General features: G+C 52.2%; 1 protein-coding gene across 1 annotated transcript in view; it reads right to left on the reverse strand.

The window, feature by feature from the left end:
• Window positions 1–20,597, reverse strand: part of Itga11 (integrin subunit alpha 11) — a 101,543-nt gene that overhangs the window by 49,854 nt on the left and 31,092 nt on the right. The window contains exons 3-5 of the mRNA XM_075965577.1: window positions 4,133–4,233; window positions 994–1,085; window positions 107–221 (exon numbers count right to left, since the gene is read on the reverse strand). Of these exons, the coding sequence (XP_075821692.1) occupies window positions 107–221; window positions 994–1,085; window positions 4,133–4,233 (308 nt within the window). The remainder of the gene's footprint in view (window positions 1–106; window positions 222–993; window positions 1,086–4,132; window positions 4,234–20,597) is intronic.

Genomic DNA, 20,597 nt, shown 5'->3' on the forward strand with positions numbered 1-20,597 from the left:
GCCAGCTGAAGCAGTCCCAGAGCCCGCATGCTGCTCTATAGGTACAAGGTAGCCATGAGCAGAGCCCTGTGCCTCCTCCCTGGACTGCCCCAGCGAAGGTACTCACTTTGAAGCGCTGGGGCCACTGTCTTGGAGAACCTGAAGTTGGAGTTGACTCGTGAGCACATGCCAGTGGTATAGTAGGAGCTTCCACATTCATGAGACCAGAGAGGGCTGCAGGCCTGTGAAGCAGCACAGCACAGTCTTGGGACTTTGGCTAGGGCCCGGCCTCAACCTCCAGGGCCCAAAACAGCTTTCCTAGTGTGAGGGGTCTCCGAGTCTCACTGAACTCTTTTGCTGCTGTGCCCTTGGCTTCAGGTGGAGTGGGTGACAGTGGAGGCTGGATTCTTGTCCCATACTCCACCCTGTAATCTGGGGTGGTGGCTCTCCCTCCATCTACTGGCCCACTCCATATACACCCCATGGGATCCAAGGAAGCCCTTCATTTGCAAGAGTGGGTCTTCCAAGAGTCGCTAGGCCAGCTCTCGTCTGCAAAGGCCCTTACTGGGCCAATTTCCAGGGCTGGGGTCCAAGGACACTTTACTAAGAGGAGAAGACAAAGAATGCTTCTGCTCTGTGGAGTTGCCAAAACCACTGTGTCAGGCTCTTGGCCAAGGGCCAAAGATGAGTTTCCCTAGGAGGCAAGGCCACCAAGAAGGAGAGTCCAGCTCCTGTGTCACTATCCAGGGATGGACACAGAAAGACCCAATCCTTCTACCTTTCTGGACTGTTCACTGAAACGAAGGGCCCAGTCAATAGAAAGACCCATGGCCATGTAGGATCTGCTTGTGTTGTTGAGTAGGGTTGGGCCATCTGGGGGGGGTGAAAGGGACATGCATGCAAGGAGCATGCAGAAGCTTGTATGAGGGCCTGCTTAGCTAGGTCTCCCCACACCCTGTGCAGCGGGTCTGTGCAGGGGGAAGGCTGGGGTCAGCAGTGGGATGATAATCTTACCAGGAAGCTGTTGTCCTTGGGGTTAGTGGTAAGGCTCAGGCCGAGACGCATGTTGTCCTTCCTCTCAGACACATTGGACAGAGTGACCCTGCCTGGAGCAGAGGAGAGACACTCAACCTCCAGCCACTTCTGCTTGTCCGCTGCCCAGAGCCTGCTGCAGTGGGTCACCTGAGGTGAGCCCATGGCCCTTGCTCGCCCGGAGGACAGCACGGATCTTCCTCATATGTATCCTTCTTCCTCCCTCACTTTCTGGTAGATGAACACACTGATGCTCACAGAGTCCTAGAAACTGCACAAGGCTACACAGCAAATCACAGCACCATCTTCACCTCCTCATCCAGAACTCTGCCTTTTCCAGCCGACTAACTGCACCGCAGGCATAGAACAGTGCCCGCAGAGGTGACTTTCACCCACTCACCCTTTCCTGCAGCACTTACCATCTGAGGTTAGTCCTCCAGCACCCCTTTGACACCCACCTGTCTGCCCACCATGTGCTGAAGGTCCTTCACAGGGAGCAGCCCCCTGCAGCTGGTGGCCTCAGCCAGCTGTGGTAGGGACAGGTAGTTCTGTGGCAGTACAGAAACCACAGGACAAGCACATAATGAAAGGTCTTTAGAGCATCATTTCAGAACACAGAAGGGATGGAAAAGAGCTTGGAGTCCTCAGAAGCAAAGTGTGTGTGCGCATGCATGTGTGCACATGTCTATGTGTGTGCGCCTGCTTTTGTGCAGGTGTATATGTGTGTATATGCAAGTGTGCATGCGGTTATGTGTGCATGCATGTATGCATGTGTATATATGTGTGCATGCATGTGTGCACGTGTCTATGTGTATGCCCATGTGTGTGCACATGTATATGTGTGTGCACATGTCTATGTGTGTGTGCTTGTGTATGTGTGTAGGTGGGTGTGTAGACATACTTAAGAGACAAGGAGTGGGAAAGGCTGGAACCTGTCAGTTCTAAGCCCATGTCCCCTGATGTGGCCTTTGAGAGTCTGCAGTCCCCGAGAGTCTGCACTGTGTTGTGTTGGAGACTGCTGGGGGCAGGCCAGGGCCAGAAAGAAAGAGGTGACTATGACAGCTATACTGCAGCACAGACTGTCCTGGAGAGGAGGCAGAGCCGCTGTCAGGTCCCTTTTCCCCTCCTGCTTCTCTCAGGTGTTTGTTTGTGCTTTTTTTTTTTTTGATAGGTTATGGTATAGCCCAGGTTGGCCTAGAAATCACTGTGCAGCCAAGGACGGCCCTGCACCTCTGGTCCTTGTGTCTCTGTCTCACAAGGGCTAAGATTGCAGCTCCAATGCCTCGGCTGTTAGATGCTGGAGATGTGCACCCTGTGCAAGCACTCTGCAAATGGCCACATTCCAGCCAGCTATTCAGTGCTCTTTACGGTGCAGAACAGATTTAGAATAGATTCTAGGGTCCATCAAGTCTACCTCTTTACACCTGAGGAAACTGAGGCACAGAGACTAATGGAAGCTTCCCAAGGACACACTGGGAACTGTCCAGCTGGGAGGGGAAGCCCTCTGAGTTCAGTCCTTCTTAGCCTGTGCCTCAGGAAGGGGATGATGGGAGCACTGAAGCCACTACCAGACTCCCTTCTGCTGTGTTTTCACTGAAGCTTAGACCCCTGCAGTGCTGGGGTTTGAGCTCTTCACTCCGGGGGTTCCTGGGAGCCTGCAGCATCACGTGACAGACAACTGGAAACCCCAGGCATCCAAGCTCTTTGGGATTTCTCTTGGATGGTGGCCTTGCCCTCCATCTGTTTATCTCTAGAGCTACAAGTATCTCTTCTTGTGGGCCGACTGCCCTGCTGGGGCCCTCCTACTTGGATCCTCGTGTGAGTTTCTAGGGCAGGGGCACCCTGCTGGAGGAGGGAAAAAAATGCCTGAGAAGGCCAGTCTTCCAGGAAAGGCCCTAGAATTGTGGCTTTGTGGCCCATGTAGGGTTTTGTCTCTTTTGTGGGCAGAGCAAGCTCAACCACTATCTGTCTGCCCTTAGAACAAGATGGAAGTTTTTAGAGGAGTGGTGTGTGAGTGTGTGTGTGTGTGTGTGTGTGTGTCCAGCATCTCCCCAGCTCTAGCACAGTCTGGAGAATACTTCCAGGTGGAAAAGCTTCCATTTGGGCACACAGCTGCATGGTGGGTGCAGGGTGGCTATGCTGAGGGGCTTGGAATCTTAGCATGCCGCTTACTAGCCGGGTGGCCCTGGGCCTGTCCCCGTGCCTCCTCATCCTGTCACTTCCTCATCTGTTGGATGGTTCAATCTCACTCTGTGTGGTGGGAACTGAGTAAACAGAAATGTCTCGGAGAGTGTGGCCAGGCCTACCCCCAGGTGCACGCTGTTGATGACACACGGGCACAGATCTAGCTGCTGACACTCCTGTTTCAAGATCAGAAACATGAACACATTTGTTCTGCGGGGACTGAAAGTCCTGAGCACGTGGGCAGCGGATGTGTTTAGAAGATGCAGAGTGTGACACTGGAGGCCTGTGTCCTGTACAACGGTTGCAGGGTGGCCATAAACCTGGGCCGGCTCCTGTAGAATGGCGTGCTACGTGACTGAGCAAAAGATGCCCCGTCTCTTAGGCCTCAGGCTCCTCCTCTGTCTCCCTCTGTCTCTGTCTCCCTCTTTCTCTGTGTATGTGTGTATGTGGCAGTCAGAGCGCAGCCTTCAGTGTCTTCCCTGGGGCACTGCCTATCTTTGTTTGAAACAGGTCTTTCACTGGTCTGGAACCTTCCACACATGCTAGACTGGCTAGCCAGTGAGTTCTGAGAATATACCTATCTCAGCCCACCCGCTCCCTGTCACTGGGATTACAAATGTGCAACACCATGCCTGGCTTTCTTCTTCTTTAAATGTAGGTCTTAGAGTTTGAACTCAGGTCCTCCTGTGTGCAAGGCAAGTGCTTTACTGTCTGAGCCATCTGCTCAGCGCTAGCTTCCTCGTTTGCAGTGTGAGCCCAGGGATGTACCTCACAGAACAGTGAGACGGGGACAGGTGACTATCAACGTAGACGTTTGTCAGTGTCGGTTCTGTGTGGAACGCAGACTGAGAGGAACCATGTGACCACGGACATCAGTGTGTGCCAAACCCTGCTCTGTACCTGAGTGGCCGTCAAGAAGAAGCCAGTGGCTGCTTACCCAGGTTGAGCTTGGTGCAGTTGCCTTGTGTTACTGGACACTTGTACACATCTCCCGTCTTCTGGTGGCCATTGGTTTCCAGTGGGGCACCCACAACCAACCTGTGAAGGGAGAGGAGAGAAGCCAAGTGGTTGGGGGATATTCCTTCCTCAAAGGCTGGCCATGGTGGTGGCTGGGGAGGAGGAATGGGGTGGAGGACTTTCCTGATGAGGGAAGCTGGGCTCTCAGTACCAAGCTGGGGAGTCTGGTGCCAGGTCTGGGGATTCAGAGATAAAGGCCTGCAGCGTCCATAGGAGGGGTGGTGGAGGGGAGAAGCTGAGGGCATGATGGTGGTCGCAGTGCAGGGGAGCTGCAGGAGCCTAATTCCATCCCATGGGGAAGCCTTCGGCTGCTCAGCGTGGCTGAGGGGCATTGCTCAGGGCTCATTAAGGCAGAAGGAGGAAGGGACCGGGGAAACCACCTGTGCTTGTCTGATGTTATGCGGAGAGAGGTCCTTTGCAGATGGACTTAAGGCAAAGCTCCAGCTTGAGACATTCCTGAAGGATCCCAGTAGCCCTATTACCCATCCAGGGGCTTTATGAAGGACACACAGAGAAGAGGCACAGGGAGAAGAGGAGGCTAGGCCATCAAAGATGCTATTGCCACATCTGGGGAACACCAGGTGCCCCTGGTGTCTAGAAGGATCAAGGAACAAGTCTGCCCCAGAGTCAGGAAGGAGGCAGACGTGCCTCCATGTCTGTGGGAGAACCTGCTGTGGAAGCCACTTCATTTGTGAGTCTCTGCAGCCTCCCACCCCACAGGAAGAGAACACCTTGCTCACAAACACACATTCCTAGGGAAATGAGCCACACACAGTGCAGAGAGGGACAGCTTGTGGTGTTGAGGACACATATATACAATAGCGTCCCCCGTGGGTGGTGAATTCCATCGGCACATGATGGCTCTGAGGGTGCCCTCATGCGCATTCTTGGCTTATATAGCTCATTCCCATCCCCATGGAGCAATATTATCCCAGGAGGCCACAGGAACCTGTCCTGAGATGAAGCCTAGATGGCCAACTGCCACCTATCAGAGTGTGGCTTTCAGTACACCTGGAGCCCTCTGGGCCTTGGGCATCAGCACAACTCTCTGCGCAAAGGTTTACAGCTAATAGTAAGCTAAGAATGGTGGCCTCTGAGCTGGGGAGATGGCCCGCCCAGTTGGTAAAGGGCTTACTGCTCAAGGATGAGGACCCAGGTTTGAGTCCTGGAACTTACATTTAAAAGTCAGGAATGGCAATGTATTCTTATAACCTCAGCATCAGATGGGGCGGTGGAGAGGAGTGGACCTCAGGGACTCAGTGGTCAGGGAGTCTAGCCTAATTAGTAAGCTCCAGGCCTCAAAGAGCAATGTACGTGGTGCCTGGAAAAAGCACCAGGGTTGATCTCTGACCTTTACATATATGCATGAGTGCTCAAGTACCGCGCATAGCACACACACACACACACACACACACACACACACACACACACACAGTCACATATGCACAAGTGCTCAAGTACCCGCACATAGTGTACACACACAACTCACATACACACATACAGTCACATATGCATGAGTGCTCAAGTACCCGCACATAGTGTACACACACACACACACACACTCACATATGCACAAGTGCTCAAGTACCCGCACATAGTACACACACACACACACACTCACATATGCACAAGTGCTCAAGTACCCACACATAGTACACACACACACACATATGCACAAGTGCTCAAGTACCCACACATAGTGTACACACACAACTCACATACACACATACAGTCACATATGCATGAGTGCTCAAGTACCCGCACATAGTGTACACACACACACACACACTCACATATGCACAAGTGCTCAAGTACCCGCACATAGTGTACACACACAACTCACATACACACATACAGTCACATATGCATGAGTGTTCAAGTACCCACACATAGTGTACACACACACACACACACCATCTCTTGATCTCTGGCCTCTACAAATATGCACGGGTGCTCAAACACCTGTATATAGGAGTGTATACACATACACACATGCACAATTGCTCAAATACCTGTACACAGGTCTGTACACACACATTCATAGGACTGTATACACACACACACACACACACACACACACACGCCTTTCTAGGAATAGTGTGTTGTCATGGGATGGATACTTGAGCTCACCACAGCGAAGCTGTCAGACCCTGAGCATTGCAGAATAGACAAGACTGGGACAGAGGAGGCAGGCAGGGGCCCTCCTGACCCTGCTCTTACAGTAGCTGCCCACCACACTGCCTCTGGGGCTGTGACTACATAGGACAGCAGCGCCTCCTCATGGCCGGATGTTCCAGCTCCAGGCTGTCAGAAAAGGATGCCGGGCTGAAGGGGGCGTGGCAGAGCTTCCTTAGAAAGGAAATGTCTGTGAAATGAGAGCTGAGGTTTCTCCCCAGGGAGCCAGATAATGACAGCCTCTAAATATAGCCCCTTATTAGGTGTGCCTGAGTCTGACTGGCAGGGGTTAATTGGGCCTATAAAATCTCTTTGTCTAGACAACTTTTGGCGACTTAATTCTGGGACAGATTGAGTAGGCAGTGCTGCTCCATTCTCCCAGAGAGAGGGAGGAGGGTAGGGTTTTTCGATGAGCGCTGACACCCCAAGAAGGACCCGCTGCAGCGTGCTAGCACGCTCTAGATTAGGACAGCCACCACATCTCCTAGGACCTCCGTCTCCATGTGTTTTCCAGATCTCACTCCCAGCCTGCCCTGGGTGGACCCCTCACTGCACTTCCCACTTTCAAGTGGAACCCTGAGGTCCAGGGCTACTTGGAGGGGCCTGGTAATAAATGAGGACTTAGTTGAGAATCCCAGAGCTGGGTCTCCATCCTGGTCCTGTCGCCAGCTTACTGCATGGTTTGACCAGCCAAACCTCAGTTTTCCTAGCTGTGAAATGGGGCTAACTATTGCCATGCTGCCAACCTCTCACTATCTCCCCAGCGCTAAGAGACACTGACTACAGAAGGGGGACTGGGAAAGCTGTCTATAAAGACTGACGACCACTAGCAGCTGGTCATGTGTCCCGGCAGTGGCAAATATGGAGCAAAATGGCAGTAAATTCTTAAGTCCTCACAAATAAATCTGCAGCAAGACTGGCTTTGGGCTTCTCAAAGAACAAGAGTGATTCCCTATGTCCCATCTCCAGTTCTCCCAGAGCTCATTTCTCTGGGGGTTCCCGGCATTTTCTGGGGAGCAGGGCAGGCTTTACTGTCCCCACAATACAGATGCAGAAGTGGAGGCCCCGAGAGAGAAGCTGACTGGGCACTCAGTTTGTGGCAGGACTGGGGCTAGCGGGCTCATGGGATAACTTCCTCTGTGGTATTCCAAACATCTCTACCAGAGAGGGGAGACTGGGCCACCTTCTCTCCCTCTGGAGTCTGGGCATGACGTGTGCCTGGTGGGGTTGAGGTTTGGAGGGAATGATTCAGGCTTGCTCCGAGGGGCTAACTGCTGAAGCTTTGGGGAAAGGTCCACGTCATCGCCAAGAACAGCCAAATTGCTCCTGGGGTCTGGCAGCCCCACCACCCCCTGTGGCCTCAGCTTTATATAGCTATATGCAACTTCAGAGCCTGAGGGGCCCTTTGGGCTGGATACTCAAGACCTTCTGGTATGGGTATCAGACAGCACGGGAAACCAAAAGGTTGTGGCAAATGTGGGCCTTCCATGGCTGAGGGCTGTGCGTCAGCAATGTGGGCTCCCAGCATTCTTCCCAGGGATGTGATGGCCGGAGAGCTTTGGCTGGAGGGAAGCTGCGGTCCAGATTGTAGCTGTGGGCCTGTAGGAGCCCCTTCCCCTGGCGGGTGCCTATAAGGAGGGCTGTGCCAAGGGAGGAGTCCTCCTGTGGACAGTTGAGGCTCCTGGGCTCCCAGGAGGACAGTGTGTGTGTGTGTCTGTCTGTCTGTCTGGCCTCATAGCCTCTCCTGTGAGACTCCACGGGATGCATCCTTACATCCACTTAGCACAGGCTGGGATGTGACTTACTTCTCAGAGCACTTGCCTTGCAGGCAGCGATCACCTGATCGTGGTCCCTAGGAACTCCCAAGCACACCCCACCCTGCCCCGTCAGAAAGAAAGGCATGGTGGTATGTGTCTGTGACCCCAGTTAGTACTTGGAAGTCAGAGACAGGCGGATGGATTCTTGGAAATCACCCGTCAGTCCATCCTAGCCTGTCTGGCAAGTGAGAGATCCTGCCTTAAAAACAAAACAAACCAGGATGGATGGTGGCTGAGGAACAATAGCTTAGGTTGTCCTCTGGCTTTCACATGTGTGAGCACCTGCACACATGCATACGTGCACACCCTCTGCCACATCATGGCGCTGTGAGAAACACGGCAATGAGGAGCAGGTTCCTCTTCCCAGTTCAGGTTCAGGTGGTGGGTAGACCGTTAACATGTACATTATTCCTTCTCTCTCTCTCTCTCTGTCTCTGTCTCTCTGTCTCTCTCTGTCTCTGTTTCTCTCTCTGCCTCTCTGTCTCTGTCTGTCTGTCTATCTCTCTCTGTCTCTCTCTGTCTCTTTCTCTGTCTCTCTCTCTCTTTCTCTCTCTCCCTCTCTCTCATGTGTGTATGCTGCAGTGCACGTGTGGAGGTCGGAGGACAGCTTGCAGAGTTGGATTTCTCCTCTAATCATGTGGTTCCCTGGGATCAAGCTCAGGTTGTCAGGCTTTGTGGCAAGGACTCTTACCTTCTGAGCCTCTCACCTGCCCGTTTCCGTTGATTAACTGAACAACTAAAACTATCCCCCAGCTAGTCTTTTGTAGTATGTATGTCCTACTTACAACAGCCCCTTGAGAGGGAACCCTGCACTCTAGATGTTTCTAGGTACCTGGTAACGGGTGTGTAGACCACAAGAGCTGGAGGAAAACCTCCCTGCAGTCTTGAGCAAGGACAGGCAGAGAAAAAGCTGTGTTACGACCCAGTGTCCTGCCTCTGGGCTTCACCCAAGTCAAAGAGGGTAGAAAGCTGGTGGGCAGGGACCAGGCTCTAAATGCAGCCAGTTCTTTTATTGCCTGTGTCTGCCAAGGCAGGTGTGAGCAGCTCAGCTTCCACACAGATGGTGGGAGCCACAGCCCATGAACATTAGAGACTATTGCATGTCCAGGAAGCCAGAAGAGAAATTCCAATTGAGAGGCTGGCCTCTGCAGGGGATTCCAAGTCCAGGGCTGGTAAGAACTACTTAAGAAGGGCAGACCTGGGCTCAGTTCCCTCCCTGGGCATGGTCGTGCCTCTCAGCAATGCTTACACGTTATATCTCTCATACATATCACTGTGTATGCAGTGTATGGACACATGGTTTTGATTACAAAGCCTGTCTAGGGGCAGTTTCAGAGCCAGGACTTCAGGTTCAGTGTTTCTTCCCCACTGTGAAAACTTTAAGATTCAGTATGGGGACAGGGCTGCCCTCCGTAAGGCCAATGGTTCCATTTCTCCAAGGGCCTTGGCTTCTCTCCTCTCTGGACTCATCCCTTCATCATATGGTCCTTTCTTCACTACCTTGGACCTCAAAATCACACTTGGCCATCTGTGCATCAGTCTCTCTTTTTTTTCTTGCCCCTTCTGACATCAGACAAAGGCATGGTGTGTGTAGGAGCTCACCAATCTACAGAATGAAAGAGAGTCCTCCTTCAGTGAGGCGCTCCCCCTTCACCCGCTTCATGGAAAATGTAATCTCCTCCAGCCAGTGTGAGCCTGGTGGCTAATGTGTTCAAGATGGGGCTGGGAAAATGCTGAGCACAGCAGGCAAACCGCCTGTGGCATAGGGGCTCAGGGCTGTAGGGCTCTCGTGTGTGTGCGTGTGTGCGTGCGTGTGTGTGCGTGCGCGTGTGCGTGTGCGCGCGCGTGTGTGTGTAGAGCCCACCCTGGGCTGCCAGAAGAGCACAGCCATTACTGGGGTTCTCCTGGGGCTAGCAGCAGGAGTTTGTGCCCACCTTGGCCCAGACACCTGGCAAAGGCTGGACTCCCAGCAACTGGGAAAATGAATGAGTTCACCCTTTGCTAGCACTTCCCTTATTCTTCCTGACACCAGAAACCTCTCGTGAGAGATCAGAGTCCTCTGTGCATGTCTACTGTGAGAGTCAATGTTACGTGTCGGTGTGACTGGCACAGGGAGCCCATATATTTGGTCACACACTGCCCAGGTGTTCCTGTACATGATAAACAATTAAATCTGCAGAGGGAGTGGAGCAGACTGTCTTCCAGGATGTAGGTGGGCCTTGATCAATCTGGCGAAGGCCCGATAGGAGTGAAAGGGTGGCCCACTGAAAGAATTCATTCTGCTGGACTGCCTTTGAACTTGGGCACCAGAGTCCTCTGTCCTCAGATATGAGCAGAAATACCAGCTTTCTTTGGTTTTTGAGTTTGCGAGTCTCTAGACTGGAAGGCTACCCCATCTGCTCTCTTGGTTTCTAGTTTGCCCACTCTCCTCGCTGGGCTTAGAACCAGCTAGCCTCCTAATCACACAAGCCAACTCCTCGCTCTCAATCTCCCTCCCTCTTCTCTCCCTCTTCCTGCACCTCCCACCCGCCTTCCCGTGCATGTGTGTGTTTCCCAATCTCTCTCCCTCTCTCCCCTGCCCCCACCCCCCCTGTACATGTGTGTTTCCCACTGTTCTGTTTCTAGAGACCACTAAAAGGTTAAGAGATGCACACAGGGTGCAGCAAGATGGCTCAGAGGGCAAAGGTGCCTGCTTCCAAACCTGACATCCTCAGTTCAGCCCTGGGTCCCATGCGGGGAAAGGAGAGAGCCCATCCTGCCAGATTGTTCTCTAACCTACACACACTCTAAGCAAAAATGTAATAGGAATAAGAGAGTGTCTAGGATGTTCCGAGGACTTCATGCGCTTACTTACCAGCATTTCACGCCCTCATTCATTCGGCAGCATCGTCTGACCTCCCGCTGATGCGCCAAATCGGAAAGTGTCTTTAAGAGGCCTCTGGTTTAAAAGAAGGGATGGGCCAGACAGCAGGCAGTGACCACTCGGTAGTGATTATAAACTGTGCCCTAGACCCAAAGTAGGATGAATCCCCTCAGGGACTCTTTGGGATATGAAGCATCTTGGGTCCAAGCCCAGACAGCTGAGGAGTCAGACATTGGAGATGAGGCCCAGCCCCCCCCCGTGTTTTCCCAGCCTTTTGGGGTGCCAATGTGCCTTTGAATCTGAGGACTGTGGGTTGTTTACTTGGGATCGGAGAGTTCATGGCTTCACCGGGTGCAAGGACCTGAGTCTCTGCTCCCCTCCATCCTCTGCCCCAGCCTCTGAGGCTCCCCAGTGCTGAACTGCTGCTGGCCTGTGTGCCTCATCCCCTTGGTCTTCATTAGGGTCTTCTCCCGGGCCGTCTTCCCCGCCTCTTCCTCTTCCTCGTGCTTTGTATGAACTGGCACACTTCATTTCTTTGGAAGCGGAATCGTTATATAGGCCAGACCGCCGAGAGCTTGTGATGCTCTGGTCTCAGCGTGGATTACATGTGCGTGCCGTTTTCCTTATATACTTCTTCGCTGTCTCTATCACCCTGTAGATGATGCCTCTAATTGTCCAACAGCCTGGACAGACAGTTTGCTAGCGCAGGTCAGAGGGTGACTTGGAGTCAGTTCTCCCTTCTACCATGTCGGTTCCAGGGACAGAACTCAAGGTGTCCGCATGGTGCCCCCTGAGCCAGCTCACTCCCGCACCCCAGTCCCTCTCCAGCTAGCCAGAACAGTACTAATTTATGTTTAAAAGATTCTACTCCACTTAGCTTCCAAAAGGAATCTGTGTTTATTGAGCAGAGTTTGTACCTCAAATTCTGTGGGAAGTGAAACCAGAAAGGCTCTGGCTTCCTTTTGAACCCAGGCTGTTCCAGAAGGCGTCATCCACAGAGTCTGTCCGGGGATGTGAAGAGGATGGGAAACCCGGATCCATTCACCTATGTGACTCTCTTTCCGCTTGGGAACTTTACATATGGACACTGTCCCACATCAGTTTATGTCAGTGATCCCCTTACGCTCTGAGCCTGGGCCTCGCTCCAGCCCTTCCGGGGTATGCTCTTTCCTGTGGAGTGAGGAGTCCTACAGTGATGGGGACAGGGCCCAGAGTTCATGTCTCCTGTCAACGTTCTCTGAGGCCTGGGCCTCCTCTCTGGGTCTCTGTGCGTGTGGGTACAGAAGCCAGGGGTCAACTTCCAGGTTTGTTCTATGAGACAGGGTCCCTCAATGGGTCCCGACGCTCACCAATAAGGCTAGACTGGCTGGCCAGGGACCCCCTGGTGTCCACCTGTCTCTGCCTCCCCAGCAATGCGATTGCAAACATGTATCACAATGACCCAGATCTAAGGATCAAACACAGGTCCTCATAGCGGGGACTTTACCAACTGATCCTTCTCCACCCCACTACCCTGAATCTTTTTGATGAAGTACCACATTGCTGACGTTGGTAGCTAAGCAGTTTGCCAGGGTGTGGTCAGAGGGTGTGTGTGGCCCCTGGAGACCCATTGGAGAAGACGGGTAGGTGGGGAGAAATGGTGTTAGCTGAGGTCAAAATCTTCCTTTGCCACTCTGTTAGTGGTCTGTCATTCTTCACAGGAGCATCTGATGTGGATGGGGAATATGGTCCAGCCCATTCTTCAGGAGAGCATCCAATGTGGATGGGGAATATGGTCCAGCTAAGTTCTTCAGGGGAGCATCTGATGTGGATGGGGAGTATGGTCCAGCTAAGTTCTTCAGGGGAGCATCTGATGTGGATGGGGAGTATGGTCCAGCCCAGTTCTTCAGGGGAGCATCTGATGTGGATGGGGAGTATGGTCCAGCCCAGTTCTTCAGGGGTGCATCCGATGTGGATGGGGAATATGGTCCAGCCCAGTTCTTCAGGGGCGCATCCGATGTGGATGGGGAATATGGTCCAACCATATTCATGGTGGTAAGCCACTGTTATATTTTCATACTGGTGCTGCCTCTGCTGATAGATGCTCAAGGAGATTTTCTATGGCACAGGCCATTGCCAATACTAATCAATGCAGGGGCTTTGATGTCCCAGTGGTATGGGTGGACATGACTCCAATAGATGTGATGTCACTCTGAGAGATGGCTATGGAGTGGCCCTTTGTATCTCAGTGCCTGGCCTTAACACCTCCACCTCCCCTTCTGCTGACCTCAGGGGTCTGGTTTCTTGCCTGGGAGTTACCTCTCTTTGTGCATTTTGTTTTTTCTCCCTAGATCACAGAAGCTCTTAGAAGAGAAGAGGGAGTGAGTGAGGGGAGGAAACCGGAAGGGACCTCCTCAGCCCAGCTGAAGGGAAAGCGAGAAGCGGGCCTGCTGGCTGTCTGCTTTGTGTCACAGCAGAAGGGCATCAGCCTCTCGGCACCTCATCCTCTCACACCCATGCCAGGCACATGTCTATCACACAGCACATCCCCAACCCCCCCGCCTGCCCCCAGTCCATCCACTCCCAGCGCCCCTTTCTCGGGAAGCCTTCTTAATTCTCACGACGCTTTGCTTGCACCTCTAGTGTGTCTTTTCTCTTCTGTGGGTATCGGGCCTCCAGGAAGCAGAGACTTCCGCCCACTTTTGGAAGGCCCAGAGTTGCTCAAGGCACTTTGAGTGGTCCAAGCTTGGTGACCGCCGAATGAATGGATGGACAGGCGGAGAGGCACTCACACTGTCGTGCCAAGCTGAGTCCTCTTGGTTGTTGGGATAAAGCCTCCTGATGAGCATGGCTGAGCTCTCTTGGGTTGGGCTCTGCACAGACTCCTGCCCCGAGCATCTTTTGTGTGCCCCAAGTCCTGTTTTCCCCCTCGGAAAGCCTGAACACCATATGTAAAAACCCTTCCATCTCTTTCCAGAAGGCTTGATAAGTCCCGGCTATTTTTGTCCAAGCCACACTTGGAGAATTTTTTCCCTTTCTGTTTTGTAACAATTCTTTTCCTTTGAAATGAAGCCTAGGCACTGAGGTCGTTCAGACAGATGTTTCTCAGTGGGACGGGCAGCTCTAATTTCTTGATGTGTGTGGGTCTGATGACTCCCCTGTTACTGCCTGGGTGTCAGCTAGGGCCAGCCCCTCTGAAGTTCCTGCTGCCCTTTGTGCAGGTGATCACTCCTAAGAGCAGTGTACAGTGCACCCCAACAGCCCCTTTCAGGGTGTCCTTGGCCAGGGAGATGGCCAGACAAGGAAGGAAGCAAGCTCACAAATGTCAAACCTCTCCCAAACCACACAGCTGACAGAGCACTATGGGATACTCATTGTCCTCGGGGTGGGGGCTGGGGTCTAGCGCTCTTTCCTCCAGCACACAGATCTGGGAAAGGAGAAAGTGTTTGGAGGCTAAAGGAAGAATATCCTGATGCTCCTGGGCCCAGCAGAGTGCTTGCAGCTAATGCTGGTCTATCCCTCCCTCTCCCGGCCTCCATTCCTCGTCTGTAAAATGAGGGCCTTGGAAAGGCTTCGGTCTGAGCAGTAGCCAGTGAGCAGGTTCTATGTTCAGGATGCTGTGAGCTTGAACAGAGGGGAGTGGACGATCATGAAGTGACAGGCCTAGGCAGGGGCACTGGGGACAGCTCTTGTTTGGCCATTTGAGAATTCGTCCCTGGACGGCCCCTGGTGGGGGCTTGCATCATGAATTGTGTCACCTGGGGATGGGGTTCTGGGCCCATGGGGAAGAGTGGAGTGACTCCCAGGTCAGGCTATAAGTGCCTCTCTGTGTGATTCCTAGTGTCTCTCCTGGAAAAGGCTGTGCCAGGATGAGCCGGAGAGACTGAGACATCCCTGCCTCCCACAGAGCTGAGGCAGTCATACGGATTCTTCCCGACCCTGCTCAGCCTACCTCGCTGACAGTCCCATCCATCCCTTCTCTCATCACAAGTCCACACCCAGCCGTGCCCAGCCTTTAGGTCTTGTGAAATGACACTGTCATCTGCAAAGTTGGCTTTCACGATCAGCACGGCCAAATCACAAAACAAAACGAAAACTCTCCGTGTTTTAGTTAAGCTTATGATTTTGTGTTGGATCTCATTCCTAGCTAGCCTCTGCCTGCATGGACTGACAGGTGCCACACTGCCCCTGATTGGACTGTCCCCTTGTGCGTTCAGGGGGCCAGAGTCCCCAGGAATTAGTCATATGCTTGGATTCAGACACTAAGTGTGCCTACCAGGTTAGCCTAGTTTCTGACACTATAGACCTCTCACCAAGGTGGAGATCGGTGACCTTAAGACTCACCTTGGGATGGTTAAAAGCAGAAATCCCAGGCACCCCCTCTAGCAAGTCTGCCCTGGTGACTGGCTGAGAAACCCAAGTGTTGGTTCCTTTCAGCCGGTAATTCTGTCTGGCAGCCGGCTCTGGGAGCCCTTGGCCTGGATTAACTGGTGCTCACCAGGCTTGAAAATGATGAGAATCATGCCACCTGGGCATAGAGGACAGGATGGCCAATCAAGAAATCATTAACACGCTGGGGGGTGGGCGCCCCATGGTAGAGCACTTGCTTAGCCTAAGCAAGGCCCAAGGTTCATCTCCAGCACTGTCCCTGTCTCCAAATGAACAAAACCAGGACACATGCTCATCTGTTTTCATCTAAGTGCAGTTTTTACCTAAGGCCAACTGATTGGGCCATTGGAGCTCCCACCCACCCACCTACTCAACCCTCCTTCTCTCCCTCCCTCTCTCCATCCATCCCTCTTTCCCTCTATCCTCAGAGCCCTCCCCAGGAAGAAGCCATAGGAAGTAGTTGTATGAGTGGATCCTTGGTGAGAGTTAGGTTTCTAGTAGGGATTATGCTAAGGGATCCCCTGAGGTTCACTTAGACCTCACAAAGTCCCATGTCACTTCTTTTTGAGACCAAGTCTCATGTAGTCCAGGCTAGCCTTGAACTGCCTGTGTAGCTGATGCTGATCCTTAATCTTTAATCCTCCTGGCTCAACCTCCAAGTGCTGGAATTACAGGCATGTACCACCATGCCCAGTTTATGTGATTCTGGAGATCAAACCTAGGGCATCCTGACTGCTGAGCTTCATCCCTAGCTCACAATGACCCCACAGAAGAGAGAGAGATGGCACTCTAGTTTTGGAATTTCAGAAATTACCAGAAGAAAGCTGGTGAAGACTTGACTTTTAGGTCTCCCCCTTTTCCTTGGTCCCTCCTTGAGAGACAGAGGGGTATAGCCAGCTGCCAGCCCAGCGCAATGTCATGACGTCCTTTCTAACATGTTCTGTTTGGCTCAAAACTCAGATTATCTTCATTTTCTCCCTCTGCATCATGACAAATATTCTTTATAAAAATTATTTTATGTATAAGCATGTGCTTGCATCTGTGCCTTCCCACTTGAGAGCTTTGTAGCCACAGAGGACAGAAGAGACAGTCCCTGGAGCTGCAGTGATAGATGGTTGTGAGTTGTCATGTAGGTCCTAGGGAACAAACCTAGATCTTCTGCAAGAACAAGTGCTCTTAACCACTGAGCCATCTCTCCACCCCATCCCTACTCTTACAGAATCGTTCTTATGCTGAGAAACCCTAAAGAATCAAAAAGGCTGCAGGCTCACTTGAGCTACTGGCGAGTTGAGTCTGTCACTACATTTTTGAAAATGCCCCCATCTTGCATTCCAGAGTCATGAGCTCTGCAGTTGGGAAGAGGGAGCTGCAGCCACAGGCTGTGCTGCCTGGTGTGGGCCAGGCTGCAGCCCTCCCTTACCTACCTGCTTGCCTGGCTCCACTGTGGCTCACCCTTCTCTACTTGGCAGGGAGAAAGGGTCTCTGTATCTCCTACACAGGGATCGTGGCCCCAGGATTCCATATTACAAGCTGTCTACTAGCCTTGTGCTTCCCTGAGATTTAGTATCAATATTACTCAGAGGTCTAGGACTTCCTTCTCCCTTCTTATTCCGTTCTTTGGGTCTGTGTCTTCCATCGAAGCTGCAAAGACTAGGGCGAGGTGAGCCCTACTCTGGGGCTCACAGTTGCCCTGCTATACACCCTAACTTTCTGTCTCGTTTCCCCCTTTCCTTTTCCTAGCTCTCCTAATTGGTTTTTCTTACAACGCACTTTCCAGGTGGCTCCGTGCTATTGGTCCAGACTGACTCATGGCAGCTGAATCAGGAGGAAAACGTTCTAGAGGTCGGGGATAGATTTAAGAACTCAAGAGAAAACCACAGAGGCATCACCACAACCAGCTCAGTTCAGAACAAACATGGCAGCACTGGCCATGTGTGGAAGCAGGCACTGGGGGCAGGGTGCATCTGAAAGGGTTTGAAATCCTAAGGTCTTGGTTGTGTTGCAGTCAGGGATAGTTGGTTAGAAGGAAGCATTCTCTCTAAGCCTGTGGAAAACCCTGGTTAGGTTAATGGGGGTTATCACAGCTAAGATTATTGAGAAAGACATTTATAGCGCACTGTTGTGTCTTTCCAATTGCATACAACCACTGAAAATGCGGCTGCACTCTGATTGTCAAGGAAAGGTCAGGTTCTGTTGGTTTGTTTTCCATTAGTGCAGATTGCCTATGGGAGAAGCTGCTGCGGCTGGGCTCTCACACCCATGGCAAACCCGCAGAACTGGGTAGAGAAACCATGTGTGGGCCAACCTGCGCCCTCTAGTGCCAGGCAGGATAGATGCAGCTAAAGTTGTTTGATGCCCTAAAAACTGACGGTAAGGTATGGCGTGGATGGCGCACACCTTTAATCCCAGCACTTGGGAGGCAGAGGCAGGTGGATTGTGATTTCCAGGCCAGCCAGGGCTACACAGTGAGACCGTGTTTCCAAAGCAATCTCCTCCCCAAACTGACAGTCTCATCCCTTAGTGTTCATGGGAAATTGGTCCAGGAACTCCATGGACACCAAAATCTGCAGCTGTTCAAATTGCTACATAAAGTAGCACAAGATAGGGCCTGGCAAGATGGCCCCGTGGTCAGAGTGCTGCACGAGCATTGGGTGAACCTGAATGAAAATGGGGGAATGGCCATGTGTCCCTGTAGCCCTAGTGCTATGCGGGGAGGGAGCAGAGACAGGAGAATTGCCCACGCTTGCTGGCTGCTACCCTAGCTCCAGGCACAAGGAGAGGCCCTGTCTCAACAGAATAAGCTAGAAAGGAAAAGAACAGGAGACCAGTATCTTCTGTCTTTTCAAGGCATGCTCAGGGGCATGCACATCCCTAATACATACCCGTGTTTTTAACACACTCCCACCCTCACACACACAAAATGGCTTAGCATTGGCATAGAACCTATGCACATCACCTCTAATCCAATACAAATAGCTATTTAAACGGTTACTGTAATATATTATTTAGAGACTAATGATAAGAAAGTAAACTGGACATGCTCAGTACAGATGCATTTTTATAGAATATGCCCAACCTATAATGTCTTGGAATCTGTGGATTCAGAACTCACAGACACGAAGGACCGAGGGTACCAGACTTAAAATCGTAGGAATCTGCTTTGGAGATGGTGCGGGTTTCGGTCTGACTTTATTTGCTCCCTCCTGTGAGACGCCCCCATGGCTTCTCTTGCACTGGACTTAGGAAGGATGTAGGGAGTCACAGAATTGATGGTGTTGGCTTTGGAGAAGGGGTTGGGCAAGGAGGCTGCAGGCCACTGTGCAGGGGTGGGGAGAGAGGGCAGAGGATGGGAAGAGGCGGCCCAAGAAGATGCTGAGTTGGCAGTTCTCCCTGACTTCCCTGAACTGGTCAAATTCAGTTTATTTTTCTTTCTTGGGGATTAGTAACCAGGAGGCTTTCTTTAAGCATTTCCACTCCCATGACTGTGTGTCTTCTTACCCATAAAACATACTGTTTGACCTGCTGCCTTTCGGAGCTCAGAACTAGAGTATTCTCTGGCTGTAAAGTGTGCCCTGGGCTCCAGCCTTGCTGCTGTCTCTGTGTGTGAGGCGTTACCTGGGCCATCGCTCACACACTCTCCAAGTCCTGACACTTTCCTGTGTTGATTTGGAATTAAAACCATAAATAAATAGAAGGAGAGCAGAGAAGGAAATGATGTAGGAGCCTTAAGGAGCCTTGAGAACTGCTTCTAACATCTGGTTGCCTTTCACATCTGGCTGCCTCTCACATCTGCACACTGCTCCTGAGTTTGCACTGGGTTCTGAGGCTGGCAGTCTCCCTCCCACCTCCCCATGGTTCCTCTTAGGCTGTTCTGTGCCATTTGGGGGCATAAGGTGCTCCCAGCCCCATCAGTGAGGACAAATGCCTGGCTTTCTACTCCCCTCTGTGAGCCTCCCACAGCCCCTCTCGCCTCGCCTGCCTGCCGTGCCAGGGCCTGCCCAGTGGCTTGGCCTGGGGCCTAAGACAGCATTTCCCTAGAATATGATTTCCCCCTTCTCTCTGGCCCTCATGCAGCGGGTGTCATCCTACCCACCGGCTTCGCCTTTGTCGTGATTTATTCTCTAACCAGAATGAGTCAGGGTGTGGATTTTTTATTTGTTCCAAGGAAAAATCGTATAGGGCAGTGGGGTTGGGAGCCTGCTCTGGGGGCCTGAACTGGGAACAAAGCAGAGCATGTTCCTCGGTGACTTCTACAGCAATGAGGGCCAAGGCTGCTCCAGGCCTGTCACCAAGGGAGGGGCCAGAATAAAAATCTGTCATTTCGCCCAAGCAGCCATTCAAGTGCCCTTTCCTTGAGGTTTCTCTTCCTCCAGGGAAGGACTGTGATCAACACTCCTTGTCATCTCCTCCTCCTTCCTCGTAAGGATGCTCTGGGGTTTGTATCTCTGGGCCCTTTGGTTGGATGAAGAGACTGTGGTACGGAAAACAACTGTGATGTGTTCAGATCTCATGACTTGGGAAGGGCCGAGCTGGGAAGGCACAGCACTTCATATGGCCTGAGCTGTCCTTGAACTTGCTGTTTAGCCATGAATGATCTTTTGATCCTTCTGCCTTCACTTCCTGAGCCAGGGATTACAGGAGTGAGCCATCATGTCAGGTTTATGCTGCTCTGGGACTTGAACCCAGGACCTTGTACATGCTGGGCAAACACTCTTATCAATTGAGCTTGCATCCCCAGCCTTGTTGTGTGATTTGGAGATTAGATTTTGCCAGAAGTGAGGCAGGTGTCCTCAGCTGTTCACCTTTAGTGAGCCCCTGGATGTAGATGTGGAGAACCCTAGGGCAATATGAGCTTACTGGTAAAGGGAGGCCGATGCAGAGCACCCCAGGAAAGAGCCAGTGCCTTGTTCTGGATGCACACCAGTAAGGACATCTTGTGATCTGGGATCCAGCATGGTAAGTGACCTGACTTAGCTCCTCTCACCTAGGTGCTCATTAGTCCAGGTAGAGCAGTCATAGCGGGTAGACAGACGCTGCCCCGAGCTGGCACTGAGATGAGTTTCAGCCCTGGCGCTCCCACTCCTTGCCGTGGGACTTGCTTTAGTTATCATTCTGCCTCTGTACCTTGGCTTCCTCATCTGTGACATAAGGGGGTTAGGAGA

Source organism: Microtus pennsylvanicus, chromosome 3, assembly GCF_037038515.1.
Source record: "Microtus pennsylvanicus isolate mMicPen1 chromosome 3, mMicPen1.hap1, whole genome shotgun sequence".
In the NCBI taxonomy this organism is placed as follows: Eukaryota; Metazoa; Chordata; class Mammalia; order Rodentia; family Cricetidae; genus Microtus; species Microtus pennsylvanicus.